This window comes from Pseudophryne corroboree, chromosome 5 (assembly GCF_028390025.1).
Source record: "Pseudophryne corroboree isolate aPseCor3 chromosome 5, aPseCor3.hap2, whole genome shotgun sequence".
Lineage (NCBI taxonomy): Eukaryota > Metazoa > Chordata > Amphibia > Anura > Myobatrachidae > Pseudophryne > Pseudophryne corroboree.
In genome coordinates, this window is record NC_086448.1 from 124,298,350 (window position 1) to 124,325,153 (window position 26,804).

Genomic DNA, 26,804 nt, shown 5'->3' on the forward strand with positions numbered 1-26,804 from the left:
TCAGGGAATCGAACCCACTCATCTCTAATATTAAGTGCAATTCACTTCCATTAAAATTTATTATCTACAGTATGGAAAACTATTTAAATTTCCCAGATTCTTTATGTAGTATTGATCCTAGTAAGAAAATCCTCTGAATATGTCCTAACACGATCAGGAGCAAATAAAATATATTTACAGATAGTGCTGTTATGTTATAAAGAAAAGGTTGATAACATTTTGTGATTGAAACTTAAAAGTGCAAATGTTCTACTGTATATGAGCAAAACTTATGGACAGGCAGCATCTGGAGAAAACATTTTATTTGAAAAAGTTTCTACTACTTTGCCATGTTTATTATAGTATTGTTCTCCTATGTCACCTTCTATGGTACCAGCAGACACCTGGCCTCTAGATGTGGCATCATCACGATTTCTGCCACAGTTTCCTAACAAAGTTAGAAAAACTGGAAGAAAAACTAGCCCATGCAGGATTCCAAATGTAATGACGAGGAATATGATCTTAAAAAATGTTCTAAAGATGTAACTCGCTGATGCGGATAGAGCGATGACCCCAAGGAAGGTGGACAGAGCACCCTGCACTATAGGATAACCAAGAGAGTGTAAAGCATCAGTCATCCTCTCATTGACTGTGGTCTTCTGACTAGACACATAGGCATATGAAATGTGTGCTGAGAAGTCGACTGAGAACCCAATGCAGATAACAAGGTTGATCATAGAGATGGAATCTAAGTTAACATCCCAGAAAGCCATAAAGCCGGTGACACCAACTATAATAGAAGCTATGGTGAAAGTCACCCACAGGGAACATAGAGGATTTGGAATTAGCAGCATTGAGACCACAAACATGGCAGCTGCAGCAACCACAACATTCTGGATGGTGTTGTGGATGATTACGGCATATTGGTCAAAGTATATGAAGGCTGGATGATACACAAGAACCGGGATGTCACAGCTGATCACTGTGTTCCGGACATGGTTTAACATTTGTCTCTCATCCACTGCAGAAGTAACATTCACAGTCTGGATGAAGACACGAGAGGCTCGTATAGACCCTGAATAAATGTCCACATCCTGTTCATAATCAGGAGCTAATTTAAATAGTTGTGACAAGTTACCAATAAAATCACTTTTAGTATTAATGTCAAGTTTAATGAGATTAGCCATGCCTATGTATATATCCAACCAGGACTCTGAGAGGGACTCACTAACATAGCAGTCATCTTTAAGTGACTCTATACACCTGTCAATTTTAAGACGTACATCTGAATCCCAGTATGAAATCTCTTCTCTAACAACAACCATAACTCTGGGACCATACTGTGAAAAATATAACTCTTCATTGTCATAGAAGGAACGAACATATGAGTTGTCAGTAGCCAAATTTCGTAGGTCGATTCCTTCCTGCACCTGAAAACAGCCATATATACTGCTGGCCAGATATCCACCATACAGACCCAGCACCAAGCACTTGATCCACTTGTTTGTGATGAATGGACCATATTGCTTATGGAAAAAATCAGCAACTGGTTGGTCACTCTCTTTACCAGTGATCTGGCTGTATTTTCCCCCAACACAACACAGGTTATATGAACATGAACGATGATCATCTGTTTGGTCCTTCACCCTTCTACAAATCAGCCAATGCCTATTACTCTCTTCCCTTCTACCATTAAGGGCTAAAAATGCCCCAAAGAAAGTGATATTATACAGGAAACAGAACAATAATGAAGTTCCAGCATAGATACAAAATGCCTTCACTGATTGAAAAGGCGTCATAATTCCTATGTAGAGGGCTAGAACATCTGTGAGTGTTGTAATTGTTATCGAGACAGCGGCTTCAGTGTATGTCTCAGCCATTCTTTCTTCCACTTTACTCTTTACTTTAGTTTGTTGCCAACTGGAAATCATAATGAACATGTCATCTACCCCGACACCTAGAAGACAAAGTATTAATATATATTATTCATTCTAACACATTTCAGTACAAGCTCCTTAATAGTTTGAAAGTTTGGGGATAAATTATTTGGATTTTTTTTAATGAGGATTGGTTTCTATGTACCTTATATGCTGCATGCTATATTACTCTTAATTAAAGATTTTTTTTTTCTTTACCAACATTGCACTTGTTTTTTCTTATTAGATCCCTAATATCTAAAATACATTACTTACAGTATGTGAATTCCAATTAGATACAAGCATTATACATTGCCTTGTTATAAAAGTACATAAAAATGTATATAATAGCAGTATAAGCATAAATGTAATACATGGTTATCCACCACACAAAGTGAAATACACAGTAAGAATGTAATGTATTATGCACAGTATATATATACACACACACACACACACACACACACACACACACACAGTGATTCAAAAGTCGCAGTACACCCTTTTGTTTAAAAAACTGTGCAGGAAATGTTGTGAAAACTGAATACACCAGTAAGGTATGGGTGAGGTGGTATATACCGAACATGGGCGCCATCTTGAAATCGGCCATCTTGAATCTAAATCATTTTTGACAAATGGAAAAGGGGTCGTGTAACATATCAAACAACATCAGAATTTGCTGAAAAGTTTATTGCTGCTAACATATTTGAAATAGCAGTTATGCTTCAAAAGTTACAATACTTTTTTTGTTGCAGGTAACTGAAGATGGCTTTGACAAAAGAGGAGAGAATTTAGGTAATTTTGATGTCTGGAGAATAAAGTTTCCTTGTGACATAGCTGCAAATGCTAACAACCGGCACCCAGAAAGACCTCCAATTTCACATAACACTGTCATGTGCCTAATTTCCAAATTCCGAGAAACTGGGACTGTGGCTGACAAGTCACGGAGTGGTCGTCAAAAAAGTGCTACTGACGAGACAACCACAACAATGGTTGAATGGTTGAATTTGTGTTGACCAAGAGGGACAACATGTTGAAAACATTAAATGAGAACAGTTCAGCCTGTAATTCCAACAAAAAAAGTGTTGTAACTTTTGAACCATAACTGCTATTTCAAATCTGTTCCCAGCAATAAACTTTTCAGCAAATTCTGATGTTGGTTAAAATGGTACACGACCCTCTTTCCATTTGAAAAAACTGACTTTGATGAGACTGACTTTTGATGACCGATTTCAAGATGGCGCCCATGTTCGGCAAATGCCCTAAAAGATAGCCCACCTCACCCATACCTTACTGGCATATTCAGTTTTCCCATTTCCTGCACAGATTTTGAAACAAAAGGGTGTACTGCGACTTTTGAATCACCCTGTACATAGTATACATCTCACAGCAATTTCTATATACTGTAATCTTGAGGCATTTATCTAATAGCTGTTTTTCCTCTTACCAATGTTGTTCCACACTGTTGCTTCCTCTCCCTCTAATCTAATCTAATTTTCTTTTACTCCTCACATTATTCACACATGCAGCAACAGCTGCTCCTACCTCTTTAACCCTATATTTGTATCACTCCTGCGATGCCCTGGGGTTGTCTGGCTGGGTGGCTCTGGGGTGTCCTGCCCCCCGGACCTGAACCCCTATAGTTAGTGTTAGGGACTTACCCAATGAGAGGCTACCTTGATGCGGTGGGTAAGCTCATAGCCCTGGCCAGGAATAAGCTAAGTGCCTCTGGTTACTACAGGTTGAGCTAGTGTGAGATAGTGCACCTGCTACCTTTTCCCTCTGTACACTTTACTAAGTCTCAAGCAGAGTAGCACCTCACTACCTAATTAAGGTGTGCAAATGAGGGCCCTTTTCCCTCTGTAACTGATGTATTCATACATTTTTGAAGGTAGGAGACACCTTCACCCTAATTTAGCACCCTGCCCCACCCACCCCTCTGATTTTAAATAGTCCAACACTCTAGCCTTTACATTTGGAATGAGCACACTGAGGTAAGACTCTTACATTTTGTTTAATATGGCAGTCCATAAAATGGGGGGAATTCTCTGGGGTGCGGGGCTCCCTGTGCCTGCCTTGGCTGGGTGTCCCTGGGGCATCGCAATTTAACACTATTTCATCACTCCATGGCACTTATAGTTTGTTTTATATATATGTAACACCTTCACATAATTTTCTTTTACCCCTCACATTATTCACACATGCAGCAACAGCTGCTCCTACCTCTTTAACCCTATATTTTTATCACTCCTGCGATGCCCTGGGGTTGTCTGGCTGGGTGGCTCTGGGTTGTCCTGCCCCCCGGACCTGAACCCCTATAGTTAGTGTTAGGGACTTACCCAATGAGAGGCTACCTTGATGCGGTGGGTAAGCTCATAGCCCTGGCCAGGAATATGCTAAGTGCCTCTGGTTACTACAGGTTGAGCTAGTGTGAGATAGTGCACCTGCTACCTTTTCCATCTCCCTCTAATCTCCAAGACTTCACTGAGGATTCATCCTTGCTGTGGAACTCACTTGCTCAGGTTTTTCTACCAGCCTCCCCAGTTTTAAATGTGCCCTCAAAACGTAACTTTTTATTAAAGCATACCAGCGCTCCTCTTAAAATGATCCTTCTACAATACCCCACCATTTATCTTTCACAGTTCACCCTCCAACTGTTCTATGCTCTGACTAGTATGGCCTTCCTCCCTCTTTTTCTTCTCTAGTACACTGTGTCACTAGTGCTCTGTGCCCTGGTCTCTTTGTCCCCTTCATCAAGTCTGATTCTGTCTCCTCGTCCATACATTATACTGTACATTGGTTGCAGCAGAATTTCTCTATTATAGTCCAGATTGTATGGATATTCATGCTTGAGTTCAGAGTGTAGCCATGTTCATCTTACTGCATGTGGCATGCTGCATCACCAGGCGATTGCTCCATCAAGTTCCTAATGGAATTAATGGATTGATCGTCGGCTGCGAATTGTTACAGCTCGGTGCGTCGTGCAGCTTGCCACATCGCAGCAAAAATTAACATGGCTATATCTGTAGTAACATTTAAGAGTTAATATAAAAAGTCCTGTGCTTTAGCCAGTGATTTATCCTTTGGTTAAGGAGTTAAGAGATATATGTTATGCCAAATATAATGTTTAATAAAGTGATTACAATTACACCTTATTTAAAAGAGTTCTTGCACACTATTTGACTTGCTACAGCAGATGGAAGCAAGCCAATCTGAAACAGAAATTATTTATTTTGATTGAGAGTCAATCCAGAACAGTCACCTTAATAACATGGTTACAGGTAAGGGTGAAGCCAGAGGCGTCACTCACCTCTGTAATACCCGGTGCAGCAGCGAGAGAAAAGGGGACGGGGCTTTGCGGGAATGGGCTTAAATAGAGGGGCGGGGCTTCCAGGCGGCACCCGTTTTTAGCCCATTGAAGGCACAAAAAGGGGCGGGGCTTTGCGGGAGGGGCAGGGCTTCGTGTCCCGACACTCGTTTTTTTGTCACTGGGGGGTGTTGGAGGTGAGGGCTGACTCTCAGGGGTGCTGTCCCTGCAGTGCTGGCTCCTACACAGTGATAGGAGCCGAGTGCTGCACATAATATAACAGTGCAGCACTCGGCTCCTGTCACTGTGCAGGAGCTGACATTTTGGTGTCACCCCTCGGCGGGTGACACCCGGGAGCGGGCCGCACCCCCCTTGTGACGCCACTCGGTGAAGCTAGGCTTTCTGAGGGCGAGGCAGCAGGGTCTCAGGCAGGGATAGGAGTATAAGAAAGGACAGGGTTAGGAGGGGGCAGGGATCTTGGGTTTCAGGCAGGGAGGGCAGGAAGTACTTGGGCATCTGCAGCATGAGCACTGGCAATTGGTTCTTCAGAACCCCCCTAGGTGTGTCCCTGCTTACAGGTTATTGTGCCATCTAAAACTAGCTGTCTGTTATTATTGCAACACAATTTTTTCATCTGAAAAACGACTCACAGTTTTCAGTCACCGACTGAACAAAAAAACAGACAGGACAATTACAAATATGGAATTATATTCACATAGCAAATTGAGTAGAAACATGACTGGGTGTAGTATGTTATGCCGGCAATCAAGTAGTCCCCTGGCGCTAACAAGATAGTTAAATTCAATTGTAATAAACGTGTGTGTCCCAAGAAAAAAAAAAAAAAAAATCTGATGCAGCTCACTGCAGAGCTGGGGGACCTCTCCACCCCCTGCAAAAAACAGTTACCACAGAAAAAAAAAAACACAGACAGCGCTACCAGATTTCTTATTAAAATACAAATGTATTTAATTTATTCTGTTATCATTAAACTTTCATTAACCATTCTCATCTCTAAGGCTAATTTGCATACATTTATAAAATTGGTATTTAAAATACTGGCCTAATCAATGAACAATCATACCATAATTCTCTGTTCCCTATACCACTTAATACTCCCCTGCTGCACAGAGCCTCCAGCTGTAATCAATTACCTAACACTGTTTCACTTGGATATTGAGTGTAACAGTTTAGTATTTAGTACATTGATACAAAGAATACCAGCTCTGATTCAGATGTAAAATGTCTCTATTCCATTCCAGATAGAAGTATATATTGTACTGATACTTTTTGTAGCGGAAGAATCACTTGTTTCGAATCAAGTTGTATATTTAAGACTCTTTACTTCCAACAGTTCATATGAAATGTAGATATTTAGACAGCTGTTTACTTTCTTTTGTAGAATCAATTTTGATTTTGTGCACAACCCATATCAATAATTATTTGATTAGTTGATTAAATGTGCATGCATATATGAATTGATCTCAAAGCAGCAGAGTTAATATGATGTCTCAGCAGACATTTAAAACATGGCCATGTTAAAATCCCGTCTTTACCGCAATTACTTCTGGGTTTCTTTTTACCAAGCTCCCGGCTTCTGGTGCCAAATACCTTTATCCAAAGCCTTATCCGGAGACCCAGGTTCCTTCCCAGCACAGCAGCCATCTCGCTGCACAGCGGTCACGGGTTTCACAAGTATAAAAGACGCGTTTCTCCGCCTATCGGCATCGGCGGCTTCCTCAGTCAGATCCCGACTGCCAGCCGGGATCCCGACTGCCAGCATGCAGGCAGTGGGGTGAGCGCAAAAGAGCCCCTTGCAGGCTCGCTGTGCTCGCCACACTGGGGGTATGGTGGCGCGCTAAGCATGCCACGCTATTTATTCTCCCTCCAGGGGTGTCATGGACCCTCCAAGAGGGAGATAAGTTGTCAGTATGGTGAGCGCTGGGATCCCAACAGCCGACGTATCAAATGCCTCCCACATGAATAATAGCCAATATTGTACAGTATGTAACAATATTGGGGGTAATTCCAAGTTGATCGCAGCAGGAAATTTTTTAGCAGTTGGACAAAACCATGTGCACTGCAGGGGAGGCAGATTTAACATGTGCAGAGAGAGTTAGATTTAAAAGTGTAAAAATAAAGCAGCCAGTATTTACCCTGCACAGAAATAAAATAACCCACCCAAATCTAACTCTTTCTGCACATGTTATATCTGTCTCCCCTGCAGTGCACATGGTTTTGCCCAACTGCTAAAAAATTTCCTGCTGCGATCAACTTGGAATTACCCCCAATAACATTGATTGTCCAAAGTTGAGTTTATAACCATAAAGACAGTTCAAACAAAGTAACAAATAACATGTTTAATCCCAGAGTTATATTCCCCCCCCTCAAATAAACTTACCCAGAATAAGAAATGGAGCATTTGCTACAGTAATGACAAAGGGCACTCCACACAGTAACAACAGCCCAAAACTAGAGAGAATGGCTAATCCAGAAGAAAGGACTCCGAAAGCAGCAGTCCATGCTTTAGTTCTCACACAATCAAGTCTGTGTAGAATTACAAATAAGAGAAATGTAAAAGTAAAAACATTAAAATCATCAAATTAAACATTTTAATTCCACTATATTATTATCAATTATATTTAAAAACAAACAAATAAAAACACAAACAACCTAATACACACTAACATAACCGGGAGTGAAACTGCCTTTGTGATTTACAATGTAAAGTTGGATATAAGAACTTAACTTTATACAGATCAGAGAGAATTCAATGACACATATGCTTGTAAAGTATTAAATAACACAAATTCAATTTATTAAAATATAAATTTTATGTATCCCACAGTCGACTGGACAGAAAAGATATTAAAAACCCACAATATATAAAATGCTATATAGTATGAGCTTTTGTATATAACATCACTCCCCAGGAGGCTAATTCGAGGATTTGTCCATATAGCAGCAAATATTAATCACTTTAATGCTGATTATGATGGTTCACTTGCAACTACAGCTCTGCAGTTTTATAACTCTGTGCACAGAGAGAATGTTCTTTCTGGAAATCTCACACCATAGTGATAATAAAGGCTCTTTATCTTGCAGTGTCCATAGGCAGTGTCGGACTGGCACATGAAGGGCCCACCGGGGAAAAGCAGTGGTAGGGGCCCATTCTTAGAGGCTTGGCAAACCATTAGTGCATGGTCTGGGCCCCTAGATATATAATACACTGCTCAAAAAAATAAAGGGAACACTTAAATAACACAATGTAACTCCAAGTAAATCACACTTCTGTGAAATCAAACTGTCCACTTAGGAAGCAACACTGATTGACAATCAATTTCACATGCTGTTGTGCAAATGGAATAGACAACAGGTGGGAATTATAGGCAATTACCAAGAAACCCCCAATAAAGGAGTTGTTCTGCAGGAGGTGACCAGAGACCACTTCTCAGATCCTATGCTTTCTGGCTGATGTTTTGGTCACTTTTGAAAGCTGGCAGTGCTTTCACTCTAGTGGTAGCATGAGATGGAGTCTACAACCCACACAAGTGGCTCAGGTAGTGCAGCTCATCCAGGATGGCACATCAATGCGAGCTGTGGCAAGAAGGTTTGCTGTGTCTGTCAGCGTAGTGTCCAGAGCATGGAGGCGTTACCAGGAGACAGGCCAGTACATCAGGAGACGTGGAGGAGGCCGTAGGAGGGCAACAACCCAGCAGCAGTCCCGCTACCTCTGCCTTTGTGCAAGGTGGAACAGGAGGAGTACTGCCAGAGCCCTGCAAAATGACCTCCAGCAAGCCACAAATGTGCATGTGTCTACTCAAACGATCAGAAACAGACTCCATGAGGGTGGTATGGGGGCCCGACGTCCACAGGTGGGGGTTGTGCTTACAGCCCAACACCGTGCAGGACGTTTGGCATTTGCCAGAGAACACCAAGATTGGCAAATTCGCCACTGGTGCCCTGTGCTCTTCACAAATGAAAGCAGGTTCTCACTGAGCACATGTGACAGACGTGACAGAGTCTGAAGACGCCAAGGAGAATGTTCTGCTGCCTGCAACATCCTCCAGCATGACCGGTTTGGCAGTGGGTCAGTAATGGTGTGGGATGGCATTTCTTTGGGGGGCCGCACAGCCCTCCATGTGCTCGCCAGAGGTAGCCTGACTGCCATTAGGTACCGAGATGAGATCCTCAGACCCCTTGTGAGACCATATGCTGGTGCGGTTGGCCCTGGGTTCCTCCTAATGCAAGACAATGCTAGACCTCATGTGGCTGGAGTGTGTCAGCAGTTCCTGCAAGACGAAGGCATTGATGCTATGGACTGGCCCGCCCGTTCCCCAGACCTGAATCCAATTGAGCACATCTGGGACATCATGTCTCGCTCCATCCACCAACGACACATTGCACCACAGACTGTCCAGGAGTTGGCCGATGCTTTAGTCCTGGTCTGGGAGCAGATCCCTCAGGAGACCATCCACCACCTCATCAGGAGTATGCCCAGGCATTGTAGGGAGGTCATACAGGCACGTGGAGGCCACACACACTACTGAGCCTCATTTTGACTTGTTTTAAGGACATTACATCAAAGTTGGATCAGCCTGTAGTGTGTTTTTCCACTTTAATTTTGAGTGTGACTCCAAATCCAGACCTCCATGGGTTAATAAATTTGATTTCCATTGATCATTTTTGTGTGATTTTGTTGTCAGCACATTCAACTATGTAAAGAACAAAGTATTTAATAAGAATATTTCATTCAGATCTAGGATGTGTTATTTTAGTGTTCCCTTTATTTTTTTGAGCAGTGTATATATATATATAGTAAATACTGCTAGTGCATGCATGATAATGTTACAGAATAATAACAGCAATGCACTGTAGAAAATACACCATAGTCCTGTGCAGCATAATGTAACATATTCATAATGTATAAGTGAGAGGGTGGGCCCCCAGGCAGTGGGGCCCACCGGTGGTTTCCCCTGTACCCCTATGGGCCAGTCCGGGCCTGTCCATATACCTCTCCTTATTAGGATGCTCCCGGCTGCTGGTTGAATCCTTTAGGCACAGCTCAGGCTTGGTGCTCCAGATAGAAACAGAGGGTAGAGACGGTTTCCTGAACATGCAGGTCGGCTCTCTGTCAGTAGTACAGACACTGTAGAGGCTGTAACGTAGAGTGGTGTTATATAAAAAAGCTCATAATATATAGCATTTTAAATGTTGTGGGTTTTTAATATTTTTTCTGTCCGGTCGACTGTGGGGTATATGATATTAATATTTTAATAAATTGAATTTGTATTTTTTAATACTTTACAAGCGCATGTGTCATTGAATTCGCTCTGATTTGTGTTTTTCTTTTAAGGGGTTGAGTATTCCCCTCTCTGACACAGCTGCTAGGTAAAGGGATTTTTTACAGGGCAAACCAGGAGCATTATCACTTTTCTGTCTGTTTAACCTTATACAGAGCTGCGATGGCAGAGCTATCATATGCAATTTTTCAAAAACTATGCAGGATTTTGACAGGATTTTGCCAAAACCACCCTCTGTGTTTTGTTTTTGCCAAAACCACCATCAAGTGTTTTGGTTCGGATTTGGTTATAGATTTCTTGAAAATTGATAAAACATCAGATGAGTTGGTTAAGTTTCTTAAAGATAAATGTAGGTATGCATGGCAATATAGATCTATTAAAAATGTGGGGGTTCATTTATCTAGAGATAGAGATTTATTTGACTGTAATTATAATGTCTTGCTATGTAGCTTTGAGAAACTTGTTACAGATTGGCTGACTCATGAGATATCTTGGTTGGGGCGTATTGCAGCCACCACGATGATCCTACTCCCAAAACTTATGTATCTATTCCTTACTATCCCCAGACCACTCCCCAAATCTGTAAGTGATAAATTTAATAAGATCCTATCCCAATATGTTTGAAAAGGTGCTAGGCCCCGTATAGCCAGACGGACTCTTGTTCTACCCAAACCTATTGAGGGTGTGGCCTACCTTGATCTAGACGGCTATCATGCAGCCTGCATACTCAATCAGGTTCGAGATTGGTTTGCTTCACTGACACCGAAGCCCTGGGTAATGATAGCACGTTCCTTTGTATTACCAGTGACGCTTACAGACTTGCTTTGGCTCCCTTCACATGCTGCCCCTCAGTTGCTCGGTCCGGGAGCGGTGATTAGGACAACCTTGTCCGTGTGGCATAGACTTGTCTCCAAACTGATGATTTATCTATGCCTGCCCCTGACCTTATGCTTTTGACTATCGCACGGCTCATTCCTGATTTGAAGCTTGATTCGTTGCACTTAGTGGGCCTCTCGAGCTTAAGAGATATCTTCCCTGAAGGGCAACTAGCATCCTTTTCCTACATACAGATGCACTTTCATATTCCTAAACAGGATTTATTTAAGTGTCTCCAATTACGTCACTGGTTGACCACCTACCTTGGTGGGGCGCATGTTCTCCCTCTTTTCCCTAAACTGGTACTGTCTAGATTGACCTCCCCACTGTGCAAGAGGGCATAATTCACACCAGAGCTGCAACACAGTATATGGCCTTCCACTTCCCGGTATTGCTGGAGGTACTGTGGCTGTATAGGGAGTATAGATCATATTTTTTGGGAATGCTCTGTGCTCCGTCCGCTTTGGTCTGAGGTATTCTCTCTTATAGAAGATGTGTTACTTGTGATAATTCCTGTTGACCCTATAGTGGCATTATTTAATTATTCTTCTCAGCAGCTTCTTAGGGGCGACACTTATCTCCTTGGACATGTATTGATTTCTACTAAGGCTTCTATAGCGCAGTTATGGAAATCAGCTTCTGTGCCTTGTATTCAGCATATTGTTCATAAAGTCCACAAACATTATGTGTTTGAAACGGCTGCCTATAAATATTCCTCCTCTGCCTCTTCTATACATATGAAGTGGTTCAAATGGAGCGAATACCGGGAGACTGTGGGTCAGTCCACTATATACAGTGATCCAGAAGTTTTCACGGTTTTACAGTCTACAAGAGACACTTTTGTCCCATGATTCATCTGAACCACGGTATACTGTTTGATTTATGATTGACATGCACATAGTACTGTTTGTGTTTATTACCTTGTCTACCCTTGTCTGTCTTTGTCTAGCCCTCTTGTTTCCCCCTTATATTTGTTTGCTTAATTAATTGTAAGATTGTTTGGCTTAGTACATAGTACATTGCACTGTATTCTTGTCACTGTACCTGGAGTTTTGGGTTATTTGATCATAACATTGCTTGTACTCTGTTTTTCTTTTATGCGTTCTTGCTGTTTAATTAATAAAAAAAATATTATTTAAATTAAAGAAAATAGATAAAACAGCTAAAATCATGTCATTTGGACCTATTTTTGTTACTATAGTATTTTTAACCCAAATAACATTCATTTCCAGTATTTCCAGCAAATTTGACTCATGCTGTGTCACTTGTTTTAATTTTTAACAATAGCAGCAGGAACAATTGCTCAATATTTTCTAGTAGACAGGCGGTATATATCAGCCAGGCCAAGCACCCAGTATGTATTATGTAACACACAACCCAGCTAATACTGTATGATATGTTGTGTCACTTGTTTTAAGAGCAGCAGGAACAATTGGTCAACTTCAATAAGAATAATTTTCTAGTATATAGATAGGCATAATATTAATAAAGTATCTTAAAAAATATTTAATGATTATAAACAGGACATATTTTTTTAATTATTCTTTTTTATAACAGCCACGAAAACACTCAAGATGGCTACTGCAGTGTGTATCTGTGTATGTCTGTGCGTTTGTGTGTGTGACCAGAGCCATATTTACATTCAATATATGAGCCAAAAGGTACATCCGGGCATTATATACAGGTGCAGCAGTATAAACTCCTAGAAATTTGGGGAGTTTTGATTAAAGATGTGCGGAAAAGGTAACCAGGTGAGGCACTGCTCCATCTGCCATAGACTTTTTACTCCAGAGTTTTGGCTATAAAAATGATTAGAATAATGAAAAAAAGATATTTCAAACATATTCCTTGTACTTTTCATATACTTTATACAGTCAAAACTCTGTCACAAACGTTAGTATGATAGGAAAGGCTCTGCCTCATCTGCCTCACCCCACCACACGTCACTGCTGTGCAGTATGTGTGTGACAAATAGTGCACTTGCAGTGTGTGTGTGTGTGTGTGTGTGTGTGTGTGACAAACAGTGCACTGACAATAATGATGCCTGCAGATACTGACAGGCAAAACCACTAAGTACAATTATTGTTTATAACAGGCTCTCTATACTCCTATAGCACAGTAATGGTGCCCTGATGGTGTGCTATAAGAGTATAGAACACTTGGTAAATGGTAATGGTGTTTTTACTTGAAATAAACATCTGATGCAGCCTCCTCCAGCATTGTGCCCGCGTCCTTCACCCGCTCCCTCCGGTCTACAGTGTGAAATGGCGTTCACAGTCATGAGGGAGGGACTTATATGGAATCCAAAACTAGAGATGAGCGGGTTCGGTTCCTCGGAATCCGAACCCCCCATTGACCCCCCCCCCCTGAACTTCACCCATTTTACACGGGTCCGAGGCAGACTCGGATCCTCCCGCCTTGCTCGGTTAACCCGAGCGCGCCCGAACGCATCATCCCGCTGTCGTATTCTCGCAAGATTCGTATTCTATATAAGGAGCCGCGCGTCGCCGCCATTTTCACTCGTGCATTGGAGATGATAGGGAGAGGATGTGTGCAGCGTTCTCTCAGTTGTGTTCAGTGTGCTGCAAATATCTGTGCTCAGTGTGCTGCAAATATCTGTGCTCAGTGTGCTGCAAATATCTGTGCTCAGTGTGCTTTATTGTGGGGACTGGGGACCACCAGTATTATATAGTAGGAGGACAGTGCAGAGTTTTGCTGACCAGTGGCCACCAGTATTATACGTTCTCTGCCTGAAAAACGCTCCATATCTGTGCTGCATTGTAGTATATAGTAGGAGGACAGTGCAGAATTTTGCTGACCAGTGACCACCAGTATTATATCAGTACGGTACAGTAGTCCACTGCTCTACTTACCTCTGTGTCGTCAAGTATACTATCCATCCATACCTGTGCTGCATTTTAGTTGTTGTGCGCAGTAGTAGGAGGACAGTGCAGAATTTTGCTGACCACCAGTATTTAATATATAGCAGCAGTGCCGTAACTAGGCATTTTAGCACTGTGTGCAAGAAACGACAGTGGCGACCCCCCCATGCAAGATAGGAGCAGTGCGCGCCGTAGGCGCGCAAAACCATATATAGAGGCGTGGCTTCATGGGGAAGGGGCGTGGCCACAAAATAATAGCAATTCATACTACGGTGCACAGTAGTCTACATTATTCAAATTACGCTGCACAGTAGCGCCACTACACCAGGTAGAGACCCTTTTATACATTACAGCAGACAGCGTCCCCCTTTTTACACATTACAGCAGACAGTCTCCCTTTTAAAACATTGCGGCAGCCAGTCCCCCTTTTTACACATTGCGGCAGACAGCGTCCCCTTTTTTACACATTACAGCAGACAGCGTCCCCTTTTTTAACATTACGGCAGACAGCGTCCCCTTTTTATACATTACAGCAGACAGCGTCCCCGTTTTTACACATTACGGCAGACGGTGTCCCGCTTTATACACATTGCGGCAGCCAGTCCCCCTTTTTACACATTACGGCAGCCAGTCCCCCTTTTTACACATTGCGGCAGCCAGTCCCCCTTTTTACACATTGCGGCAGCCAGTCCCCATTTTTACACATTGCGGCAGCCAGCCCCCCTTTTTACACATTACGGCAGCCAGTTCCCCTTTTTACACATTACGGCAGCCAGGCCCCATTTTTACACATTGCGGCAGCCAGTCCCCATTTTTACACATTGCGGCAGCCAGTCCCCCTTTTTACACATTACGGCAGCCAGTCCCCATTTTTACACATTACGGTAGCCAGGCCCCATTTTTACACATTGCGGCAGCCAGGCCCCCTTTTTACACATTGCGGCAGCCAGTCCCCCTTTTTACACATTACGGCAGCCAGTCCCCATTTTTACACATTGCGGCAGCCAGTCCACTTTTTACAGATTGCGGCAGCCAGTCCCCCTTTTTACACATTGCGGCAGCCAGTCCCCCTTTTTACACATTGCGGCAGCCAGTCCCCTTTTTACACATTGCGGCAGCCAGTCCCCTTTTTACACATTGCGGCAGCCAGTCCCCCTTTTTACACATTGCGGCAGCCAGTCCCCCTTTTTACACATTGCGGCAGCCAGTCCCCCTTTTTACACATTGTGGCAGCCAGTCCCCCTTTTTACACATTGCGGCAGCCAGTCCCCTTTTTACACATTGCGGCAGCCAGTCCCCCTTTTTACACATTGCGGCAGCCAGGCCCCCTTTTTACACATTATCGCAGACGGTGTCCCCCTGAGAGAGAGAGAGAGAGAGAGAGAAAGAGAGAGACATACTTACCATCTCCCCGCTGACAGGCTCCTCGTGCAGCTCCCTCGGTGCAGGCAGGTGAGAAGGAGGAGGAGGGAGGGGGACTGGAGCCGCAGCAGCGCTATTTCATTGGTAGTAAGCGCCGCTGCAGCATCCCCCTCTCCTTCCGTATTGGCTGCCCGGCGCTGCTGTGGATGCTGGGATGGAGGAACCGCATCCCAGCATCCACAGCAGCGCCGGGCAGCCAATACGGAAGGAGAGGGGGATGCTGCAGCGGCGCTTACTACCAATGAAATAGCGCTGCTGCGGCTCCAATCCCCCTCCCTTCTCCGCTGCCCGGCGCTGTAGCTCTCCTCCACAGCGCGGCGCACGGCGCAGACTTCAGAGGCATGTAATGAGTCAATTTGACTCATTACATGCTGCTGGCCTTGCGCCCTCAGGGCAACTGCGCTGTGTGCCAAGCCCACTTGGCACACACGTAGTTACGGCCCTGTATAGTAGTACGGTACAGTAGTCCACTGCTCTACCTACCTCTGTGTCGTCAAGTATACTATCCATCCATACCTGTGTGCATTTTAGTTGTGCGCAGTAGTAGGAGGACAGTGCATAATTTTGCTGACCACCAGTATATAATATATAGCAGTATGGTACAGTAGTCCACTGCTCTACCTACCTCTGTGTCGTCAAGTATACTATCCATCCATACCTGTGGTGCATTTTAGTTATTGTGCGCAGTAGTAGGAGGACAGTGCATAATTTTGCTGACCACCAGTATATAATATATAGCAGTACGGTACAGTAGGCCACTGCTATTGATATATTACTGGCATATAATTCCACACATTAAAAAATGGAGAACAAAAATGTGGATGGTAAAATAGGGAAAGATCAAGATCCACTTCCACCTCGTGCTGAACCTGCTGCCACTAGTCATGGCCGAGACGATGAAATGCCATCAACGTCGTCTGCCAAGGCTGATGCGCAATGTCATAGTAGAGAGCATGTAAAATCCAAAAAACAAAAGTTCAGTAAAATGACCCGAAAATCTAAATTAAAAGCGTCCGAGGAGAAGCGTAAACTTTCCAATATGCCACTTACGACACGGAGTGGCAAGGAACGGCTGAGGCCCTGGCCTATGTTCATGGCTAGTGGTTCAGATTCACATGAGGATGGAAGCACTCATCCTCTCGCTAGAAAACTGCAGTGCCACTCCTAGATGGGCCAGGTGTTTGTGTCGCCCACTTGGGTCGCTTAGCTTAGTCACACAGCTACCTCATTGCACCTCTTTTTTTTCTTTGCATCATGTGCTGTTTGGGGACTATTTTTAAATCTGCCATCCTGTCTGACACTGCAGTGCCACTCTTAGATGGGCCAGGTGTTTGTGTCGGCCACTTGGGTCACTTAGCTTAGCCATCCAGCGACCTTGGTGCACCTCTTTTTTTCTTTGCATCATGTGCTGTTTGGGGACTATTTTTTGAAGTGCCATCCTGTCTGACACTGCAGTGCCACTCCTAGATGGGCCAGGTGTTTGTGTCGGCCACTTAGGTCGCTTAGCTTAGCCATCCAGCAGCCTTGGTGCACCTCTTTTTTTCTTTGCATCATGTGCTGTTTGGGGACTATTTTTTTAAGTGCCATCCTGTCTGACACTGCAGTGCCACTCCTAGATGGGCCAGGTGTTTGTGGCTTAGCTTAGTCACACAGCGACCTTGGTGCACCTCTTTTTTTCTTTGCATCATGTGCTGTTTGGGGACTATTTTTTGAAGTGCCATCCTGTCTGACACTGCAGTGCCACTCCTAGATGGGCCAGGTGTTTGTGCCGGCCACTTGGGTCGCTTAGCTTAGCCATCCAGTGACCTTGGTGCACCTCTTTTTTTCTTTGCATCATGTGCTGTTTGGGGACTATTTTTTAAATCTGCCATCCTGTCTGACACTGCAGTGCCACTCCTAGATGGGCCAGGTGTTTGTGTCGGCCACTTGGGTCACTTAGCTTAGTCACCCAGCGACCTTGGTGCACCTCTTTTTTCTTTGCATCATGTGCTGTTTGGGGACTATTTTTTTAAGTGCCATCCTGTCTGACACTGCAGTGCCACTCCTAGATGGGCCAGGTGTTTGTGCCGGCCACTTGGGTCGCTTAGCTTAGCCATCCAGTGACCTTGGTGCACCTCTTTTTTTCTTTGCATCATGTGCTGTTTGGGGACTATTTTTTAAATCTGCCATCCTGTCTGACACTGCAGTGCCACTCCTAGATGGGCCAGGTGTTTGTGTCGGCCACTTGGGTTGCTTAGCTTAGTCACACAGCGACCTTGGTGCACCTCTTTTTTTCTTTGCATTATGTGCTGTTTGGGGACTATTTTCTGAAGTGCCATCCTGTCTGACACTGCACTCCTAGATGGGCCAGGTGTTTGTGTCGGCCACTTGGGTCGCTTAGCTTAGTCACCCAGCGACCTTGGTGCACCTCTTTTTTCTTTGCATCATGTGCTGTTTGGGGACTATTTTTTGAAGTGCCATCCTGTCTGACACTGCAGTGCCACTCCTAGATGGGCCAGGTGTTTGTGCCGGCCACTTGGGTCGCTTAGCTTAGCCATCCAGCGACCTTGGTGCACCTCTTTTTTTCTTTGCATCATGTGCTGTTTGGGGACTATTTTTTAAATCTGCCATCCTGTCTGACACTGCAGTGCCACTCCTAGATGGGCCAGGTGTTTGTGTTGACCACTTGGGTCGCTTAGCTTAGTCACACAGCGACCTTGGTGCACATTTTTTTTCTTTGCATCATGTGCTGTTTGGGGACTATTTTTTTAAGTGCCATCCTGTCTGACACTGCAGTGCCACTCCTAGATGGGCCAGGTGTTTGTGCCGGCCACTTGGGTCGCTTAGCTTAGCCATCCAGCGACCTTGGTGCACCTCTTTTTTTCTTTGCATCATGTGCTGTTTGGGGACTATTTTTTAAATCTGCCATCCTGTCTGACACTGCAGTGCCACTCCTAGATGGGCCAGGTGTTTGTGTCGGCCACTTGGGTCGCTTAGCTTAGTCACACAGCGACCTTGGTGCACCTCTTTTTTTCTTTGCATCATGTGCTGTTTGGGGACTATTTTTTGAAGTGCCATCCTGCCTGACACTGCAGTGCCACTCCTAGATGGGCCAGGTGTTTGTGTCGGCCACTTGGGTCGCTTAGCTTAGCAATCCAGCGACCTTGGTGCACCTCTTTTTTTCTTTGCATCATGTGCTGTTTGGGGACTATTTTTTAAGTGCCATCCTGTCTGACACTGCAGTGCCACTCCTAGATGGGCCAGGTGTTTGTGTCGGCCACTTGGGTCGCTTAGCTTAGTCACCCAGCGACCTTGGTGCACCTCTTTTTTTCTTTGCATTATGTGCTGTTTGGGGACTATTTTCTGAAGTGCCATCCTGTCTGACACTGCAGTGCCACTCCTAGATGGGCCAGGTGTTTGTGTCGGCCACTTGGGTCGCTTAGCTTAGCCATCCAGCGACCTTGGTGCACCTCTTTTTTTCTTTGCATTATGTGCTGTTTGGGGACTATTTTTTTAAGTGCCATCCTGTCTGACACTGCAGTGCCACTCCTAGATGGGCCAGGTGTTTGTGCCGGCCACTTGGGTCGCTTAGCTTAGCCATCCAGCGACCTTGGTGCACCTCTTTTTTTCTTTGCATCATGTGCTGCTTGGGGACTATTTTTTAAATCTGCCATCCTGTCTGACACTGCAGTGCCACTCCTAGATGGGCAGGGTGTTTGTGTCGGCCACTTGGGTCGCTTAGCTTAGTCATCCAGCGACCTCGGTGCAAATTTTAGGACTAAAAATAATATTGTGAGGTGTGAGGTGTTCAGAATAGACTAAAAATTTGTGGAAATTATGGTTATTGAGGTTAATAATACTATAGGATCAAAATGACCCCCAAATTCTATGATTTAAGCTGTTTTTGAGGGTTTTTTGTAAAAAAAAACACCAGAATCCAAAACACACCCGAATCCGACAAAACATTTTCAGGGAGGTTTTGCCAAAACGCGTCCGAATCCAAAACACGGCCGCGGAACCGAATCCAAAACCAAAACACAAAACCCGAAAAATGTCCGGTGCACATCACTATCCAAAACAGGAGAGATCTGACTCTGGGAAAATACAAAACATGCAGGGGCCGACACTGGGAATATGATGTTTTGTCTAGTGCACAGGTTCTCAAACTCGGTCCTCAGGACCCTACACAGTGCATGTTTTGAAGGTCTCCTCACAGAATCGCAAGTTAAATAATTAGCTCCACAGGTGCTGGGGACACCTGTTTTTTTAAGATCATGCCTTGTTTGTCTACTTGTTAAGGTGGACAATCCTTTATGGTGAGAGTCCAGTGTTCATCCTAGCTTGTTTGTCTTATGTTAATAAAAGCGGTATTATACTATACCTGTTTGTACTCTTTATGACATTGGAAAACGTGAGAGACATATATCAGAGAGGAATAGACGATGAAGCTGAATTCCATTAAGGATTGACCTTCTCCATTCACGCTATTAGTGTATACAATTGCAGTAGACAATTCCTCACAGTACGGATCCCACTTGCAGTGTTATTATAAGAACTGAATTGAAATAACAATATCACACCATTGTTGTTCTTTTTTGTTTTATTATACATGTTGGAGGATTGTAAAAGGTTGGAAATTCAAAGTCCTTCTGCTAAGGAGCATTATTCCAAACGCAGATCCATCAGTGCCTGTGGGCAGTTTGGTGATATCTCTGGTTAATTAGAATATTGTTTTGGGTGTATGGTGACACGCTATTTCATTGAACAGTTCATGCTGGGCAGCTAAATTCCTGCGCACTATTCATCGTCACTTTCTTTTGACTTGTGCTATTAGAGAGATGCAGGCGGTCGGGAGACCAGAAAAACTGAAGAGTCTATGCACACACCAGCTATCTCTACGTAGCTTATGCTGACGCACTTATAACATCAACGGGCTCTCTAGGTGAATGGATATAAAACATAGGACATGAATGTCCGGAAATGATTGTATACAGATGGGGCCTTTCTAATCTATGCCTGCCTAGTCGCAGGCGTGCACTCCCGGCGTGACTAGGCGATCCGTCCGCCTTGTTACCCTGGGAGTGCACAGAGCTGCTTCCCATTGTAAGAGTCTCTGTGTGGATATATATATATATATATATATATATATATATATAGTGATGGTGGATGCCGTGACATGACCCTGCTCTAGGAGTAATTTCTCCACTCATTGGCATTAGACTGCCCCTCATATCAGTCATACTTACAGAACATCAGTTATAAGATGGCGGGGCTGGCAAAAACATTGTCAAACATTGAGGTAAGTGGTGTGACCAGATTTTTGTGTCTAAAGTTGACGAGATGTACGGTGGCAATGTTGTGTCATGGAAACAGGTTTGGGTGTGACGTACTGCCTTTGAATATGGCAGGACAGGCTTTCAAGATAAGCAGCAATCCCACCAGCCAAGCACATCAATCAAGCACATACATTTATTATTGTAAAAAGTTTGAATCCACTTTAGACTGACCATATCAAAACTATCCAAATATTCTATACATAAACACTCTGGAGGTGGAATATTATTTGTTAAGCATGTATATTAGTTATGTGTAAGAAGAGAGATAACCTTACCTTACACATGAAACAATAGAAAAGAATATGGTGATGAAGTATGTAATGGAAAAAAGTGGAATCATAGCGGTTGTTGTGCCTTCAAATTCCTGCTGCCGAGATACTGATGTGAAATAGGATATCTGGTATAAAAAAGAAAATATCTTTGGTGATTATATTATTTAGCTGAGGGCGCAGCAGTAAAATAGTCAGGAATTTTTTTTATAAGTTTCATTAAGCCAAAACATTATGCTGCTTTATTTGTTTACTATTTTATATATACTCTATCATTCCATCATATTGTAAATTACCCTGAGGCATGTTTATTAAACAGATTTTACATGATATTCCCTGAAAATGGGTGTTTTGGGGGGGATATCTGCAAAATATAAGTACACCAGATGGGTATAGTTTTCAAATATTGTTATAAGTGCTAGCTGGTGTGCAGTGGGATACCAGAGGGGAAAAAGGACCCCCCATTTCTGTTTGTTGTGACCCCTCCCTTTTCATGCACCTGACATGTGCTTCCAGAGTGATTGAGCAGCTACCACTGTGTTTTTTGCATATTAGTCACTGTGTTTACTAATTTTCCTAGAAGGGTCCATTTTACCAGAAGTGAGTCTAATTGTGCCACTTGATATTAATCTTTTATATATTTATTATATTTTTGTGTTTATAGTGAATACATTTGTTTTTATATAGAACTATACAATTGTATTTGATTGCTATCTAATAGGTAATGTGCTCCAATTAGTGAGGTATTTCACCAGTTCCCCAATACCTTTCTAAATGTAATCTAGCACAGCTAGTCCCATTGGTCATATGAAATAACTTAATAGAGTATTTCTTCTTAAATGACCTCCCTACTTATGTATCACAGTCCAAAGACATAATGTTCTTATAAACTAGAATCAGCTTTTTACATAAGCGGTACTTGAGAAAGTTAAAAAAGCATATGAATGCTGGCATCAATGTTCAAAGGTAATGTAATTTTGCAGGTAATAATAAGCTTTTCTTATGAGTGGGTTGCTACTGATTGGGGTTGGTGGGAAGTTTCGAGTTGTGAAGGACACGTCAGAAGAGGGGACCTTGTGTGAAGGAACCTTTATTGTAGGTTCAGGTTTTTAATGGAATTCAAGACTGAGGTGTCATTCTTACATCTTTTAACTGATGCTTTGGAGGCTAAAGTGAGTAAGAACTGTAAAGAAAGTTCAATAATATAGTTTCCTGGAGCAAACATCTCTAAAAACTTATGTGGGCTGGATAAAGGACAAGATTGAAAGCCTTGAGAACAGGTTACATCTTAATAATATCCAGATCAAATATATTCCCAAAACTATTGACATGGTCAAGCTTTCTGCTGACCTAGAAGCATAGTTAGAGGAGATGTTCAAACTAATTTAACCAGATGTTGCCTCAGAAAGTTTATACTTGGACCAAGCTTATTGTGTCTTACTGTATGTGATGTTTGTTGTACCCTGTTGAAGTTGTCGCCGCAGCTGAAAAGGTCTTTCAAACTGTGCATCCACCATTGACCCAGAGAGCCTGTTCATTGAAGTCCTATCTAGAAAAGTATTAGTTCAGGGAGGTGGCACTTGGACCGGGGGCACAGCAGGATGTAAAAGTTGGCACCCTGAAGAGGGGCTAAGCTTGCCCCACAGTGGACATTTCAGAGCACGGTGCTGCTAACTGCCCACTGCTGTTGCTGCTGCTGAGTACCAGCGGCTCCCCTCAGCCATCTCCCAGGGATCAGTATGAATGACCGATGGACGGGATGCCGGTGGTCAGCATACTGACACTGGCATCCCATCCATCATAATCCCGACAGCCCCCAGTAAGCCCCCTAACCCTCACCTTTTGGCTACATTAACCCTAACCCTCCCTCCCCGGTGGTGCCTAACCCTAACCCTCCCCGTTGGTGCCTAGCCCTAACCCTCCCTGCTAGGTGACTAACCCTAACCCTCCCTTCCCTGCTGCCTAAACCTAACTCTCCCTGCTTAATGCCTAATTCTAACCTCTCTTTCTATGTACCTAAACCTAACCCTCCCTCCTCGGTCCCTAACCCTAACCTTCCCTGTGCTTCCTCCTAACCCTAACACCCCTTATTCTGCCTAAACCTAACCTCCACCCCAGCACGGCAGGATGCCAGGACATACAGGTGTCAAAAGCTACTCCCCCACCTGTCTGTGATTGGCCGTGGACTCCACTGACAGCATGATGCCGGCCGCGTCAGGACTTCACTACAGGGCCGAAACATTTCACTTTTCAGAATATTTTGGTTTACAGGTATCCGGTTACCACTGAACAATACAAAACAGGATAGAAAGCAACATAATTTTCCTTTCCGGAAACCTATAACTCAAAGTAAGAGCATAGAGCTACCAATAGGTAAGAGTACCAACACTAGCCTCTTTTTGCAGAAAACAAATGAAACTGTAAAATTTTATGAACAGTATTATATATCTTTGCACAGTATGGAGCAAATTTTCCCACCTTAATCTAGGTCTGTGAAATTACGGAAGTAAACAATTAGCAATACTGTCATGTATGGGACATTTATACAAGTTTTAACATATACATTTTTGTTAAAACTTAACAAAGAAATTAAAATAAAAAACATAATATCAAAGTGCCTAGCTAGGCTCATTTTTTAGGTAGAATTTTTTTTGCTGCTTTAAACTCAAAACAATTTTCACAAAATTTAGTTGTCATGTACGGGACAAGCCAAGTCCACCACTCCTGCCATGTTACAGACTGTTTGAAAAATGACAGGAGCGGATTGGATTGTACTGTGGGGTTTATGTACTAAGTCCCAGAGATAGACAAAGTGGATGGAGATAAAGCACCAACAAACCAGCTCCTGCCTGTTTCATGTAAAGATGAGCGGGTTTGGTTTTACTCGGATTTACTTGGATTTACCCGAATATCCTTATTGGCTATAGGACGTCACGTGTTTTGGTTAGCCAATAAGAAAAATCCAGAAAATAAGAAATGGCGATAATTCTGGCGTAAAGAAACGAGTAAATCCAAATCCGCTCATCTCTAGTTTCATGGCAGTTGGGAGCTGATTGACTGGCACCTCATCTCCGTCCACCCCACCCCTCTCCAAGGCTCAGTACATAGACCCCTTTGTTTCTCTCCGCGATTTAATAAATCTCCCATTAAGTACTTAGGTTTAGTCCTTTGAGTATCAACTTTGGAAGCAAAAAAGAAAAATACTTATGGTATTGTAGCATCTGCACAGTGGTTCTGGGGCGGAATAATTACCCGAACCCAGGTCTGATGGAGGGGCCAAGTCCACCCCCACCCCCCTTGACTGACAGCATCAGCTGCAGCTCTTCTCCGTAACCCAGCACATGCTGCTCTGTGCTGGGCTGGAGTGTGGCCAGGGAGGCGCTTAAAGTACTATTTTGTCTGGATTTATTTTCTAAGGGTGCACGGCCACACCTCCTGTGATTAGACCACGCCCCCTGAAAAGTACCTGGGCCCAGCCAGGCTCTCTACTGCCCTGCATCTGCATGATGTGCTCCTTGATCATGGGGAGTACTAACTTTCCAAGTCGCAGGATATTCTGTCCAAGGCACTTTCACCATCGTTCTAATTCCAAAGTGCCACTATAAGCATTTGGTTATGTGTTTGTGCATCGCTATATTTTACACATATTTCATAGAGAAAACTCTGCACCATGTGGTTTTATTGTATTTTATTCAGCATAAAGAAATGCTATTAATAGTGGAAGTTACATTTATATATACTTAATATTATTGGACTTATTCTTATGGGAAGAGCATGTTACATGTCTTAGCTTATACAGTGAGCACCATATTCCTTTTCTTTTTTTCTCCCCTATCACTCCAAAATTGGAGACATATTTTGGTACAAGAAAAACGTATCTACTCCACGTCTGGCGTTCTCGGACTCCATTACATCCGGCCCAATATCTCAACTGCCAGAAGTAAGTACATAGCATTAGGCAAATTATAAATTCATTTATTTTCATGATTCACAATATATTCTTTTTCTTTTGAGTCCATCTGTGTCACCATGTTAAACTTTAATTTTGAAGCTTGCATCAGTATTTTAAATTCTTTACGTTCAATCAGATACAGTACATATAGGGCTAAATTCAGTAACCCAGGGCTTGTAGTTCCCAGGTAAAGGGGACTATTCATGAAGCAGTGAAAAGTGCGGAGAAGTGAGCCAGTGGAGAAGTTGCCCATGGCAACTAATCATCTGCTACGTATAATTTTATAGAAGGCACTTAATAAATGTTACCTCGAAACTTGATTGGTCGCCATGGCTCAACACTGATTGGTTGCCATGGGTAACTTCTCCACAGGCTCACTTCTCCACCCTTTTGACTGCTTTATGAAGAGACCCCTAAGTGCCTGGGGCTATACCTTTACATTATGCAGTAAGCCCGCAAGCTGCACTTCATGAGTTTCCGTTTGCACCATCCTGAGGTGCAGACAGAAATCAGCAGTAAGTGCAGTAGGGTTTTTTGGGGTTTACCTGGCTACTCCCAAGCAGTTAACCCAATGCACCACTAAAAGTATATATACAGTATATTTTTTCATTTAACTGATACATCATTTAAATATATTTATAAAATGTGTAAAACACAATGTAAAAAATATATGCTTGGCAGGTGTGATATTGTTTGTTTTAAAATCAGCGTGTCTATCTATCTATCTATCTATCTATCTATCTATCTATCTATCTAATCTATCTATCTATCTATCTATCTATCTATCTATCTATCTATCTATCTATCTATCTATCTATCTATCTGTAACCTACCTTTATATGTCTGAGTTGTAATGTGTCTATATCCTGCGAGACGGATTGGAGAAAGTGCTGGATCCATTGCCGGCTGTTGTCGAGGTCCTGCTCATTGTCCTCTCTCAGGTAATACACTAACCTGATTGCCTGGGCTTTCTGCACAGTGTTGTCTGTGTTCAGTGTCACCCCACCCAGGTGTGTACCAAGGAATGTTCTGCCCTGAAACATGGGGTAAGTTATATTCATTGTCTCTATGAGACTGGCGTCACCTTGCACTGCGGATAGGAGTGGATTGGCAGCAACACATCTTTGCCCCGGTATTTCTGCACACAGCTGCTGGAAATTGAGACTGACATCAGCACCAGGTTGTGTCATGGTGATGTTCAGGTTCTGCACCATCTCATCCAGCCTCAGCAGCTCTGTGAATGTGTCTGTAGTAAGGACATTATCGGACACACTGACAGCAATGAGGGAGACAAATGATCCTTCTGTATACAGTCGCTGTGCAGAAAACTGGCCTGAGTCATTGGTTGGAAAATGCACCTTGACAAATTCTCGTTCAGATTTAGCTGGACCTCCGAGTGGTGTGAAGTGGTCTTCTATGTCATTAGCTTCTCTCTGGGGTAAAAAGTAAAAGCCAGCTCCCAGCCCAGCAGATACAATAAGAGGAATGACTAGGAACCACCAGGGATACCTTGCCACCAGCGTTCCAAGCCCGCAGAATACGCGAGAGAGGGGTTTCTGTATACAGTCTGTCTTACACCGAGACAT

The 26,804-nt window shown here is 43.3% G+C and overlaps 1 protein-coding gene across 1 annotated transcript; it reads right to left on the reverse strand.

Annotated features, from left to right (window-relative positions):
* Positions 1–269: 269 nt before the first annotated feature.
* LOC134929568 (patched domain-containing protein 3-like) lies at positions 270–26,804 on the reverse strand. The gene is made up of 4 exons (XM_063925159.1): positions 26,052–26,804; positions 21,273–21,394; positions 7,601–7,746; positions 270–1,936 (listed from the first exon to the last, which is right to left on the reverse strand). The coding sequence occupies exons 1-4, from the start codon at positions 26,802–26,804 to the stop codon at positions 270–272; spliced, it is 2,688 nt and encodes an 895-aa protein (XP_063781229.1).

Bases quoted from the DNA above. Each gene is read 5' to 3' on its own strand.
- LOC134929568 (XM_063925159.1), bottom strand. From the start codon at position 26,804: ATGTCTCGGTGTAAGACAGACTGTATACAGAAACCCCTCTCTCGCGTA. The intron at 7,747-21,272 runs GTAAGGTTATCT...AATTCTACACAG, and splicing joins TCTATTGTTTCATGTGTAAG to ACTTGATTGTGTGAGAACTA. The intron at 1,937-7,600 runs GTAAGTTTATTT...TTTGTCTTCTAG, and splicing joins TGCTCCATTTCTTATTCTGG to GTGTCGGGGTAGATGACATG.